The sequence below is a fragment of the Microtus pennsylvanicus genome, chromosome 4, assembly GCF_037038515.1.
Source record: "Microtus pennsylvanicus isolate mMicPen1 chromosome 4, mMicPen1.hap1, whole genome shotgun sequence".
Taxonomy (NCBI): domain Eukaryota; kingdom Metazoa; phylum Chordata; class Mammalia; order Rodentia; family Cricetidae; genus Microtus; species Microtus pennsylvanicus.
Genome location: NC_134582.1, coordinates 139748869 through 139763512, shown reverse-complemented (window position 1 = coordinate 139763512; position 14644 = coordinate 139748869). Strand labels below are relative to the sequence as shown.

The 14644-nt window shown below is 40.0% G+C and overlaps 1 protein-coding gene across 2 annotated transcripts in view; it reads right to left on the bottom strand.

The window, feature by feature from the left end:
• The window catches only part of Pdss1 (decaprenyl diphosphate synthase subunit 1), a 36055-nt gene that overhangs the window by 5705 nt on the left and 15706 nt on the right, over positions 1 to 14644 (bottom strand). The window contains exons 5-9 of one of the 2 annotated variants that reach the window (XM_075970656.1): positions 13447 to 13588; positions 11859 to 11970; positions 11656 to 11765; positions 4061 to 4141; positions 3834 to 3947 (exon numbers count right to left, since the gene is read on the bottom strand). In XM_075970656.1, coding sequence (XP_075826771.1) covers positions 3834 to 3947; positions 4061 to 4141; positions 11656 to 11765; positions 11859 to 11970; positions 13447 to 13588 — 559 coding nt within the window. Of the gene's footprint in view, positions 1 to 3833; positions 3948 to 4060; positions 4142 to 11651; positions 11766 to 11858; positions 11971 to 13446; positions 13589 to 14644 lie in introns of both variants that reach the window. The other variant, XM_075970657.1, reaches the window with a different exon arrangement.

Here is a 14644-nt window from a genome sequence, read left to right as displayed (position 1 = left end):
AGGAAAATAAGGACAAAATTGCTAATCAATTCTTTACTTGTTGGGGCATCACAAACAGCAAAAATAACTGTCAGACATTACTATAACCATACTTCAGAAAATGCGCATTCAAACTTCCATGGAAATTCATATCATAAAGCCTGAGACAGCAAATTCAGATAGATGTTACTGTACAAGGAATCTAAAGAAAAAGAATGGAGACTTGTTTAGGATAAATGGATTTCTTATTTAGGTGTATAATTCCATTACAGACATCTGCCTCTAGCTCTGGTTTGTACTTGTGAATAAGGTCTTTGACAATGTTTTTGGATTTTTTGTTTGTTTGTTTGACAGAATCTCAAGTGGCCCAGAATGGCCTTGAACTCACTATGTATTGAATTTCTGGTCTTTCTGCATCTACCTCCCAAGTGCTGGTGATGGAGCCCAGTGATTTGTGCATGCTAGGCAAGTACTCAACTGAGCTCAAGTTTTTGCTCTTGAAGAAAACAAAATATTTATACAAGAATATACTTAATCACTGGACCTCTTCAGAAATCCTGAAACGTGTGTGTGTGTGTGTGTGTGTGTGTGTGTGTGTGTGTGTGTCACACGCACACCAAGAATCAAGCCCAGGGCCATACACATGCCAGACAATCTCTACCACTGAGCCACAGCCTCCTGAAACACCTCGACCATCAGGAACAAATGCCTCAACAATGGCCACCAGGAAATTCTTCTCAAAGGTATCAAAAATAGGAGAATCAGTTAACTTAGCCCAGCAAGTTCTAATATCAAGCAGCATTAAAAAGGAAAAGGAAAGCCAGGTTTGGTGGGCATGGCTATTACACTATGACTTGGGAGGCTGAGGCAAGGAGACTGCCACCAGTTTGGAAAGGCCTAGGATCTCGGAGCAAGACCTTCAGTGTTATGCAGATGGATTAGTTCAAAGACAAATCTGTGGACAAGACACCAGCCCAAGGAAAGGTTTACAAATACCTCACAAGTACTCTAGTGAATGTGCTTGTGAATCACTAACAATAGTGGATACTGTGTGCAGTATATCTTCAGTGCTATGACATACGAGTTACCTGGTCTGTGGGTAGACCTACTGGGTACTATTATCCACACTGTTAGTTGCAGGAGCAATTCAATACAGTAAAATGAATGCCACTCTTAGAAGACTTGGGAAAGACGGCCTTCTGTGTCATCTACCAGATGTTCCATTTTGGCCAGACATGAGCATCATTTTCATTTATAGAACAAACAGTTATATACCACAAAGCAGAATTGTGAGATCAGGATCAATGTCAGAAAGCCTCCTTTATAAACTAAAATAAACACAGTTTTATTAAAGCAAGATACTGTATAATCCTGCATTATTTTCTGAAATTTATTTTCCCGAGTTATTTTAAGCCCCATGAACTTTTGACAGATTTCTTGCTAAGACACTCTTTTTAACAGCATAATCCATAAAGATCCTAAACTCAGGGTTTTGAGAGCAATTTATGAATACATGCTTGACTAAGTATAAATATATATTTGATTAACTTTTGGTCCATTTGCCAAAATGTGAAATGAGTCCTGTCCAGAGACTGTTCCTGCTCAGCTTCATCATGTGTTTCCTTCTGGAGGCTGCACGATGCCTTCTAACTCTTTTTTCCCATTGCCTCACAGGCAAACCAAGAAAAGTGCTGTTTGGTCAGAATAACTGGGTGACTTGTGACTCTGGGATTTTCCAGTAAGCGCACATAAAACCACAGTTTGAGTAACATTCTGTTCCTTTTCCTTGCTCCTACTTCAAGAACAATTAACCAACCAACCAAATATAAAGCCTCAGCAATTTTCCATCTGCTGTGTATTATAGACAGGTCAATCATAAGAGCTGTGCATTCCGTGTCTTTTCTCATTTTGTCCCATTATCTATGAATGCATATCAGCTATTAATCCTTTGTGTAGAGGAAAGTAAACTGGATCCTTTAGAAATGATGTAATGAAACAATCAAAAGAAGCCAGTCTAGTCCATTTGTTTCACGGAGCTCATGAAAAACATTTATAATTGTTGAGATTTCTAAAAGCAGAACCCAGAACTCTTCACAGACTAAGTCAGGGAAAGTTTACTCATGCACATGAACCTGTGAGTGAGAGGATGAAGGCCTGAAATTGTACAAGAAATGCTGGCCGATGACTAACTTTTCTATTATCGGATATACCTTCATTTTATACTCACATGACTCAGGAATACTGGGTATGTGCAGGGGGTTATGGCCTAACATAAAAAGTTCCTCAATAAAGCTTTAATGTACAAAAGGTTTTCTTGAAATGTTTTTTCAACTTGGCATATATATTAATAATCTTTCTGAATATTGGGCTAGTGAGTTAATAAGTCTCTGACTCATGGGAAAAGGGACCCACCATTCATAGCATGTATATGTTTTGTTGTCATTTTTTTAATATCTGAGTTTTGTGTTTTAAATATATGTAGCCTAGACTGTTCTCAAACTCATGATCTTCCTGCATCAGCCTCTGGGTGTTGGGGTTACAGGTCTGTGCTATTATATCTGAACTGCACACCTTTCGCTTAACTTGGCCTCAAACTTGTGAGAAGATGGAGCGTGGTAATGATGACAGGAGTTTCTGAGTGTCCCATCGTCTCTGTTCAGTATTTATCCTTCAGTTGACTGAGAATGTCTATGGTCCCCAGGCCCCATCCAGGCATCAGCCTCCTCTAGGATCAATCAATATCACCCACAGTAGCTCTGCTAGAACAGAGGGTGAAAATCATCTCTTCCCTTTTTTGAATCAGAAATTAATCATAAGGAAGGTCATTGGTTTTAATATCAAAATGGAGCTATTTTGTTCTAGAGATATTATTACTTACATGTTAAAGAATAAAAGCAAAATTTATGAGAAGAATGATAAGTTTGTCATCCCCACCTTGGTTTTTTGAGACAGGGCTTCTCTATAGCTTTGGAGGTGTCCTGAAACCTGTTCTGTAGACCAGGCTGGCCTCAAACTCACAGAGATCCACCTGCCTCTGCCTACCAAGTGTTGGGAATAAAGGAGTGCGCCATCACCTCCCGAAAATTTTTAAAATTTTAGAGCAAAAAGGCAGTTGGTGATGATCACTTTATTACACTAATAAATAGCCAATTAAATACCACTCAGATGAATATTTGTTTTAAACACACCCCATCACAGCTAATGGCCCATTTATTCCAAGTAGCATCTGGCATAGCCAAAAGCATATATATGGCTAGGGTTCAGAAGATGCTGTGGAAATGGCTGCTTTGACAGTCATTGCAGCATCTTTGACACTTCCTAAGCATCTCATGTATATTTATGAACAACAGGATAGCAGCTTTACTTACTTCTTGACAGTCTCAATCTGGAAAAGGAAGGAACTATGTGGTCCTAGTCCATTGACTTCTTCACTTCTGAAGCAATGGCTGAGGCTCTAAGGCTTCTCTCAAGGTGCAAAAGTTCCATTAAATGCCTAGAACTTACGAGTTTCTCACACTTAGACACCCTTGGCACTTCCTGTACCTTTAAGAGGCTTTGAGTCACACCTCTGTCAACCTCGTAACACCCAAAACACATTAAATCCCACTAGCCCTTTCTGATTTACAAGATAATGAATATTACATCAACTAGCCCTTACAACAACTAAAGAGATTACAATCTGTGTTCACTGATAAGGCTTATAGAAGTATAATTACACCCTAACATCTCAGGAAACCAGGATAAAATCTGTGGTCCCTTATCTAAATGCCTCCAGCTGTTCTTTTTCTCACATTTCATCAGCTGAGCCTAAAGGCATGGCTCCTCAGCAGTATTTCAAAGACAATACAACCTACCTGCTGGCAAGCAAACAAGACAGGGCCAGTGGCTAAGCCTAGCTTCAGGTCTGCGGAAGTTGGCTTGCCCATCTGGTCAGAGCAGGAGGTGAAGTCCAATACGTCATCTATGAGCTGGTGAAAGGAGAAATGAGTCACACCCACTGTCCTCCCTGCTTTAAGCTCTACACTGAGGGCAATGCTGGCTGTGCCTACCCTTCACCATTCCCACAAACAGGCAGACTGACCTGAAAAGCTATTCCAACATTTTTCCCATACTGATAGGCAATCTCATGCACCACTGGATCGGGGCAGCCCAGGACAGAGACCTGAAATAAAAAACAGATTCTGGTAAGCTGGGGGCTGGAGAGATGGCTCAGCGATTAAGAGCACAGACTGTTGTTCTAGAGGTCCTGAGTTCAATTCCCAGCAACCATGTGGTGGTCCACAGCCATCTGTAATGAGATCTGGTGCCCTCTTCTGGCCTACAGGCAAGATACTGTATAAATAAATAAATAAATCTAAAAAAAAAAAAGATTCTGGTAAGCTGTAGCATCCAGATACAGGCAGCCGACCCTGAAGAAAGAGCCACTTACACATCCCTTAAGAAACAAGCCTATGTTATAATCGGGATGCTGGCACCTAAGGGAGACCAAATACAGTAAGTTGTGTTTCTTTTTATACAGTTTTGAGAATAGAGTCCAGGGCCTCATGCAAACTAGGCAAGCACGCTACCATCCAGGCACAACCCTAGCCCATTTTCTTCCACTTATTTTAATATTTGTGAGTGTGTGTGATGTGTGTGTGTAGAGTGTGGGTGCCACTCTGGTGTCTCTTCTCCAGCTTTAAATGGAGTCAGGGACTGGATTTGTGTTGGCAGGCTTCCTTCCTCCTCCAGTTCTTTCAAACAAGATACAGTCTTCCAAAGAACCATAAACAAAAATTCTAATAAGCTAAGCCAATCTTTCTGGTATACAAAAAGGTCCCATTGTGTAAAATGCTGGCTCCCAGCAATCAGTGCAATTGATGGCTTTAATGACCTCTGAGAAGTCACCCTCATTTCAGGGGTAGAATCTCATCTATACAACATTGTCAAGCACCTCTTCATCAGTGGGTCAGTTTTGGTGATCACACCTTTTCTCGTGATCCTTCTACCTCTACCTCCTTCAGCAAATAAAACTGGTATGTGCCACCACAACCAGCTACCCTTTTTCTCAATGCAGCTGTTTTTTGCTGTCTGTTAACAGCCTCACTCTCAGTCTGGACTTCTGTTTCTTCATTATGAGAAAGATCCTCCCTGGATCTACTGTTTCTATCCCTCTCTCATCAGAAGTAATTTAACTGTACTAGAACTGTTTGATTACATCCCCACCCTTCCAAAAAGGAGAGAAGTAGGACTTCTAAAGCCTCAGACAGAATCTGGTTAGTGCTGAGCATGCTAATCTACGCTACTTCCTGCTGCACTGTTGAGCATGCTAAACAGGCTCAGTCACATTTTCAGAAATCAAGGACAGGGAAAGAACAAGAGGGGAACTGGGGAGACATTCTGCTCAATTTGAAAGGAAAGTCTATGCTGAAGCTCAGCAAGGAAGCCAGATGAAATAGGTCACTGGTGATAAATAACCACCTGCCTATTTCTTTGGTTCTCTATTGGAGACCACATCCCTCCTACGCATCAGCATGAGAAGGTGGGACAAGCTCTCCAGAAGCCTGCAAGACTGGAGTATGCCTCTAACAACTACCAGTGACTTTATCTGCTGCCTGATCCTTCTGTTCCTCACCTGTAAAGTGTACAAATTAAACTCTTACCTCTTTAGAATGGAGAAATTTGTCATCAATGACTCTCCTTCAGTGCTGTGGATACAGCGCAGTAGTAAAGCATTTACCTAGCATATTGCTTTGGGCTCTGCACAATAGGCAGAATAAAAGAAGAGGAAAAAGAAAGAAAATGACCCTCTTGTTTAGCTGAACATGGAGGTGAGGCAGGAAGATTGCAAAATTGAGGCTAGCCTAGGCTACACAGTTGAGTCAGAAAACAAAATACCCCCCTTCTCTTCTCTGCATCCACAGGATGCAGGCAGGAGGATCTGCTAGCTATAATTTTTGTTGTTTTCCCTTTTGGTGCTGAGGATCAAGTCCATGGCTTTGAAGTGCTCTAGCACTCTGCCCACTTCAGCCCTGGCAATACTTTCTGATGACTTAATAGAGTATGCAGCTGTAATGCTGGCAGATCAGGATTCAAAAGCACACACCAGAAAGGCCAGACAGATACCTGAATGAATAATAAAGTCTTAACTGTTTTCAAAGGCAAAGACCTATAATCCATGGCCTCTGAGGAAGGGCTCTTTTCAACTATTATGTGAGCCACATGGAGGTAAACTTAGAAAAGAAGTCAAGATATGCACCAAGCTGGGTCAGAGTGAGAGAAAGACAAGGTTCAGATAGCTGAATATGCTAAACTCAGAACAAAATGATCCCACCCCCCAAGCAGAAAGAACTATTAATGAAGCAATCTGCAGTAGTGAGATTAATGCTGTCTTCTCAACATAAAGTCAGATACCCAGAAACAGAAAGTTCCTTCAAAAAAAAAAATAAATGAAAAAGTCTTTTTAAAGTCAATGAATTATCACTTGTGGTACATGGAACTAGCATTAGAACTTACTTAGGTTTCACAATAGCTCATAAATACTTTTGTGGCTAATGATGATAAAATCTAACCAATTCTGGGTATTCACCATGCACTATCCTAAAATTTCTTATTTACTTATGAGCTTTGAGGACTGAGGTGTTGAATATTCTAGGCGTTACATAGCTAAGACATGCAGAAATCAGAACCTAAATCCAAACGCCTGGCTCTAAAGAGTGTTCTCTTAGTCAGTCAGCTTTGCTGCTTCTAATGACACAACTGAAGCCAGAAGGGATCAACAAAGTCGCCCAGGCCTGCTAGCACAAGCTGAGGTCTGTCTGCACTGTGTCCCTTCCTGGCTTATATATACTAACCCAGCAATGGACTCCTTATTGACTTAAGAGTCAAAATTTTTCTTCAGCTTGAAGACCACTGTAAAGAGTGCTGGTTCTCCTACCTAGGTTAAGGGACAGAAAACAACTGTCACAAGTATAAAATCAGATACAATATGGCACAATGAACAAAATGGCAAGAAGGCAAGCTGTATGACAGTTCTTGTATTCAGCACCAGAGAGATCCCCACATCTTCCTGGAGGTGGGTGGAGTATGAAAGATGATCAGCCCAAAGAAAGAGGAGCTCAACTGTTTTACCTGAAGTAGATGCCACTTGAGGACCATCTATAACACCATTCCCACAAACTTCATCTCAGAAAGACTAAGAAGCACTGTTTGAACTGGAGGGGGCAAAGTTTGAGAAGAATCTCTTATCTTTGAAATGTATACTCACACCACTGTAAGATTAGAGATATTTTCTGATGGGTAAATAGTATGTATTATCATCTATTTGTTTAAAATAGTGTAGACACTGTGGTGGCATACATCTTCCATCCAGCACTTAGGAGGCAGAAGTAGGGGTATTTTTAACAGAGAGTTCTAACATAGAGTTCCAGATCAGCCAGGACTATGTAGTGAAACCCTTGTCTCAAAACAAACAAACAAAAAGGGTTAGAAGGGCTGGAGAAGACTGCTCTGTAGTTAAGAGCACTGGCTGCTCGTCCAGAGGACCTAGGTTCAATTCCAACATCCACATAGTTGTTCACAACCATCTACAACTCTAGTCTCAAGGAATCTAACACCCTGTTCTGAACTCAGTGGGCACTACAAACACAAAATGCACATTCACACAAGCTGGCAAAACACCCATACACATGAAAACAATGAAAACATTATAAAATACTGTAGAGACTTTAAGTCTGTACCATTATAGATAAATATGCTAAACAGGTAGAGAGAAAATAGATGCAACATAGGCTGTATCACAAAGATCTAGAGGCGACACTATGCATCAGGAATCTCAGTAATCCAGGCTGAAGCAGGAAGACCATGGGTTACAGGCCAGCTTAGAATTCAGGGCAAGATTTTACCTCAAACAAAACATAACAAACCTCCTGCAAATACACAGTATAAATATATAAAATACATCGACAATTAAAAACAAATAGGTATGAAAACAGCCTTAATTATAAATACTCTTGCCCCAAAACCTGGCAACCTGGGTTTGATCTCTAGAAGCCAAATAAAGGGTTCCACAAACCATGTGCTGTGCCATTTAGGTACCTCTCCAAATACTTATATAATAAAAAAAAATCAAAACAAAATAAAAAGTCAAATAGTCCTCATTGATCTGAACATTATTTAGATTTACTCAAATGGCTGACAGTAATGCGCATGCATTATACAAGGAGATGTGATGGTATTAACACACACACACACACACAAGGAGATCTGATGGTATTTAACACACACACACAAGGAGATCTGATGGTATTAACACACACACACAAGGAGATCTGATGGTATTAACACACACACACACACACAAGGAGATCTGATGGTATTAACACACACACAAGGAGATGTGATAGTATTAACACACACACACAAGGAGATCTGATGGTATTAACACACACACACAAGGAGATCTGATGGTATTAACACACACACACAAGGAGATCTGATGGTATTAACACACACACACACAAGGAGATGTGATGGTATTAACACACACACACACACACACAAGGAGATCTGATGGTATTTAACACACACACACAAGGAGATCTGATGGTATTAACACACACACACAAGGAGATCTGATGGTATTAACACACACACACAAGGAGATCTGATGGTATTAACACACACACACACAAGGAGATGTGATGGTATTAACACACACACACACACAAGGAGATGTGATGGTATTAACACACACACACAAGGAGATCTGATGGTATTTAACACACACACACAAGGAGATCTGATGGTATTTAACACACACACACAAGGAGATCTGATGGTATTTAACAAAGTTACACATATACTGCCTCGAAATTTACACCAACACACACACACACACACACACACACACACAGTAGCTATGACTGTCTAATACTAGAAACCTAAATGTCTGTATATAGGAGACTTACTGAGCAAGTGATTTTAATATCATTCAAAGCCTCAAAGCAGTTTCTCTAGCCAGCCCCCTCTCTGGATTTTAGTATTTCTTTTGGTCAAAACATAATAGGTAGATAAAAAGGGGTGGGGAGGCAGTAAGGGGAAAATGGTGTCTTTAGTAGACCAAATAAAATTTTGATAAGCTTCCTTTAAATTCTCACAGCATTATAGACTCCCAAGACTTCTATAATGATCTTCATCTCCAATGTTTTGTTTGCTTGTTTATTTGTTTTTACAGTCCAACCACAGTTTCCCCTCCCTCCCCTATCCCACACACTCCTTCTTCCCATGGCTACTATGGACAGAACTCCCATGGATATCAGCTTGCCATAGCACATCAAGCTGCAGCAAGACTAGGTAGGGCATCATCTCCAAATTCTTATCTCCTCTTTGGCACATCTAATTTCCTGTGCATGAATGTCTTTGCTCAGATGTCTACATCTTAAATACCAAGAACACATAAAAATAGTCATTTTAAATACTTAACACCTCTGGGATATTTCCACCCATGGACACCCAGAGTGCCTGCACTATGATTTTATTGTTATTCTAATAGGCATCAAGGACACGGCGAGCACGCCGCCTTGTGGCTGGCACAAACACTTCTTTTATTTTTTGGTTACTTCCCTTTCTTCCTGGTCCTATGTATAGATGCTCCTTCGTGCCCAGAGAATACTCATTTAGTGTTTTAGAAGTAACAGCATCTCCACCTACTGCTAGTAGTTTGAAACTGCAGTGGTAAACCTATGAAATTATCAATGAACTTCTCTCAACACATGAGTAGCTCCCAAGGGAATTCTTGAGTAGCTCTCCTTTTTTTTTTTTTTCCGTTTTTTAGTTTCTTGCTATGCATCAGGTCTCAGGTAGTTCATATATCCAGAATGTGCTAAAGCTAGACTACAGAAGATTTCTAGTGGTTAGATAAAAGTCTAGCATCTTTCAGGAACTTGTGAAAAAGGTTTTCCCTCCCCTGCCTCTGGCAGAAGAGACTTAAGCCTCCGCTAACATACCCCTGTCGTTGCATATCAAAGTCCTTGCTGGCCTCCAGGCTCCGACAACCCTGCTCACAAGGGCCTATTATACATTTAAAAGTCCAAGTTACTTCCTTTTCTCTCTGGTCTGGACTCTTCCAAATGCTCTGTATATTTTCTGGCCCATAAGTGTATGTTTCTTTAACTGAATTTCCCCCCCCCCCCCCCCCGGTTTTGGAGGCAGGGTCTTTCTGTGTAGCATCACTGGCTGTTCCAGAACTCATTCTGTAGACCAGGCTAGCTTCGAACTCATGGAGATCTACCTGCCTCTGCTTCCCGAGTGCTGGGATTAAAGGCGTGAGTCACTATACCTAGTGTATATGTTCCTTGTAGCATGGCAAAATAGAGGCATTATCATCAAGGGACTAGAAGAAGGTTCCCTTTTAGGATAATTTGCTAAGAACATTCAGAGGTGATAGTTTACATTTGACCTTATGTGTCTCTCTTACTGTCTTGATTGTACAGGACTATTAGACAGGACCACTGCTTGCTCAGATTTCTCCACTAAACCTCTTAGTCTGAGACATGCTTAGATAAACAATGTGTTGTTTTTGAGACAGATGTCATCTACAGCCCAGGGTGGCCTTAAACTTACTATGTAGCTCTGTTGGCCTTGAGTACACAATCTTCCTGTTTCTAGTAGGGTATAGGCATGCGCTAACATGGCTTCTCATAGGATAGTTTATGGACAGACTGTTCTGTATGTGTGAATTAATGATTATCACACATTTTAATACACAGATTAAAGACACTGATTTAAACATTTGGATAAAGCTTAGAGACAGAGAGCACAATACAAAGAGGAGGTGAGGAAGACCAGGGAGACTGCGAGAGGAAGATGTATGAAAGTTATAGCTTTTGTATAGGAGACATAATTGGTTAGGTCTACTATGCATTTATTAACAAGGATATAGAATACTAGTGGAATCTAACAGTTAAAATAATTGTCTCCTAGGTAAATATATATGTGATAATTTATTTTTAAGATTAACATGGCTGGGCGGTGGTGGTGCACGCCTTTAATCCCAGCACTTGGGAGGCAGAGGCAGCCGGATCTCTGTGAGTTCGAGGCCAGCCTGGTCTACAAGAGCTAGTTCCAGGACAGGAACCAAAAAGCTACAGAGAAACCCTGTCTCGAAAATAAAAAATAAAAAAAATAAATAAAAATAAAAAATAAAAATAAAAGAGTAACATGTCAGAAACAATGTGTGAGAACAACTATGACAGAGAGCTGCTCAGAATGCCACACTGTTCCGACTGGGAAATATATTGACTTAACATGTAACATGCTTCAGTATGGAGACACAGGTGCCACAGCCAAAATACAGCCCCTGGAAACACTTCTCTCCTCTCCTGGGTTCCAGGGATCTAACCTCAGGCTTGTGTGGCAAGGGCTTCCCTGCTGAGCTATCTTGCCAGTCTAGACTGGCAGGAATTTTGATTAATTCTTGGGGGAGGAAAGATGAAAGAAAAGTTCATTATTTCCATACCAAAAGAAGACAACAAAAATGAAAACACATTAGAAGTTGTCTGGGATGTAATCTTTTCTCTGACTTTTTGAGACTTTAGGATGCTATTTTAAGATTCTCTAATTAGATGTCTAGGAGATTAGCTACCAAACAATAAGTGTGGGCTTTTTTCAACTTGAAAAAAGACAGAACGTACATACTGCTTTACAACTGTTGGCTATGAGACTGGCCGTCTTCTTGAAGGTCTTTTCAAGGTAATGGGCAAACCTTTCATTCTCATTTTCTTTCGACCCTAGCTGAAGAAATTCACCTATGAAGAAGGAGAATGGTTACTTGAGATATGCTTTTTACTGCCTGGCTAAAATCAGGATTGAATAAAACAGGAAAGTCAGAATGAACTTACCACGCACCAAATCTTCAATAACTTGGGTTAAAATAGATATAACAGCTGTGTTTCCAATCCGTGCCAGAGCTATGGAAGCTGCAGAAAGAATTAAATCTCCGGCAAGAACAGCCTGGAAAAAGGAGAAAAAAAAAACCTTTACAGTTAAAAAGTTCACAGCTACGTCAGTAGTTAACGCACCTGCCTAGCATGCCCAGGTTTGATCCCCAGGATATTAATGTGCCCAGAACAAGTTATCAGTTATATATATGCAGTCAATTGTATGGTACAGCCAAGTACACCGTCTACACATGCACATTTCTTTGCATATTTGAAGATATGCATCAGTACTACTCCTGCTACACAGAAATGTTAGAGTTCACAGAAATTTTCACTTAGAGAATTTAATTTTTTTAAAAAGCTAGGTTGTCTTCCAACTTGTTATGCAGCCAAAGTGAACTTTGAACTTCAGGTTTTTCTGTCTCCATTTCCTGAGTGCTGGGCACACCCCATTCATGAGACATTAGGGGTGAATTCAGGGCTCTTTATATGCTAAGCATGTGTTCTACCAACAGAGCTACATCCCTGCCCAAAACAATCATTTTAGTATTTATCTGTTCACTATTATCTGGAATAGCGCTACTTAATATAAGCTTACCAATTATCATTTTATACAACAGCCAGCACAGGAGGGAACCCGATGCTTTAAGTAGGTGAAGAACAATGAAGAGGGGTGAGATGGCCAATGGAGGCACAGGTGCCAGTGAATGTGTGCTGATCACAGACGACCTGCACATCCTCCTTTTCATTTGTTCAACTGCATTCTCTAGCCTATAATTTATAAATCCTCAACTCCAAGTCCCTATTTTGCATGTTCCCTTAAAGCAACGCTAATAAAATGAGAACTATGCTTAAAAATAAATATATAGGGGCTGGAGAGATGGCTCAGAAGTTAAGAAAACTGGCTGATCTTTCAGAGGACCCACGGTTTATTCCCAACACCCACATGGTGGTTTCTAAAATGTGTTAACCTGCTACCAGGGGATCCAATGACCTCTTCTGACCTCCTTGTACACCAGGCACACAAGTGGTGTACAAATATACATGCAGGCAAAACATGATATATATATTTAATATATCAAACATAAAAATTTCATATATGTGTGTATGTGTAAACCAAATCTTATTAGAACCTCTTTTAAAAAGGTAAGTTTTGATAGTAGAACACTATTTCTAAGATTTTTCTTTTTTGTAGTTTTTATTTGCTTTAATATTATTGAACATGCAGCAAATAACACATGCTTATGGGTTCAAATGAATGTAGGCAATCTGAGTCAAACAGAAAAATGTAGGATTCCCCAAGAAATACTATGAAGATGCCTTTCCTTATAACTAGAAGAAATTCTAATGAAACACACAGTTAAGGAGAAACACCGAGTTTGTTTTTTTGCTGTCAAGCACTGTTACAGAGACAACACAGACACTTCTTTGAAACTCCAAAGACCACGTTCAAACAAGAGTGTTTTATAAATCTGAAATGCAAATGCAATCCCATAACATGTAATTTGGTAAGAAATGATTTCCAAAGCAACAATAAAAACCATCATACCTTTTGTTCACCCCAGATTTTATTAACTGTATGTTTTCCTCTTCGAGAACTTGCGTCGTCAATAACATCATCGTGAACCAGACTAGCAGTGTGGATCATTTCTGCAACTAAGGCTACGGCGCGCTGGTTGGCTTGCACGTCTCTAGTTAACAGAAAGCAATGCTTTTTTAACAGACGCCTCCTAGAACCTTCTCAGCAATCATCTTGTGAGAAGTGGATATCGGATCTAGGATAAAGAATTTTATTTTTCTAAGAGAAACTGCATAAAAATATTGGCTGTCCTATAGAGCCATTTCTGTTATTTGGAGAACATTCTAATGATCTAGAGACTCAGATCATATATAATGTTATGTATAACATTAGAATTTTCACTTTAAAAATGGTAAACATCTTAAAAGCCTGACCATTGGGTGGAAGAAAATTATCTTTCTGTCCACAAGAAGAGGTCTTGGTCAGATGTCCAAATTTACAATCAGTTTACAATTTTAGGACTGGGACCATTGAGTGGACCAGGAGCTAAGCCTGACAACCTGAGTTCAATCCATAGACTCCCACAGTGGAAGGCAACTGACTCCTGCAATGGACCCCCACACGCCTACCTTAGGATGCATGTGCCCATACACATAACGCGCACACGCACACACACACTAAAAATATTTTACAAAATGTGGTTTGTATGGTATGAAGGTTTTTGTTTGTTTTTAATGTATAGTGTTTTGCTTGCATGTATGCTTATGCATAACACATGTGTCAGCCCAAGGTCAGAAGAGGATGTCCGATCCCCTGACACTAGAATTATTGGTATCATAAGGTACCATGTTAAATGCTGGGAACTGAACCCAGGTCCTCTACAAGAACAAGAAGTGCTCGAACTGCCAAGTTGTATCTTCTGCCTCAGTATGAAATGTCTTAAAGAACCAAATATCAAGAGTTTGATGGGCACACGGCCACACACACACAATTATCAAAATACATCTTAAAGAACCAAATGCCACTATGCACAAAGCTATCTTAAATGAGTATGGTATGACCAATAACTTCTTTTTAACTCATATTTAACTTTGTAAGAAATCTGAATTCATTTTTCCTCATAAATTACAGGATAAGAACTCTCAATATGACACAGCGATGTGAATTTAACAGTGAAAAGAAATGCTCTAATTTCTTTTTTTCCTATGTCGACTATGTCGAGCCCTGG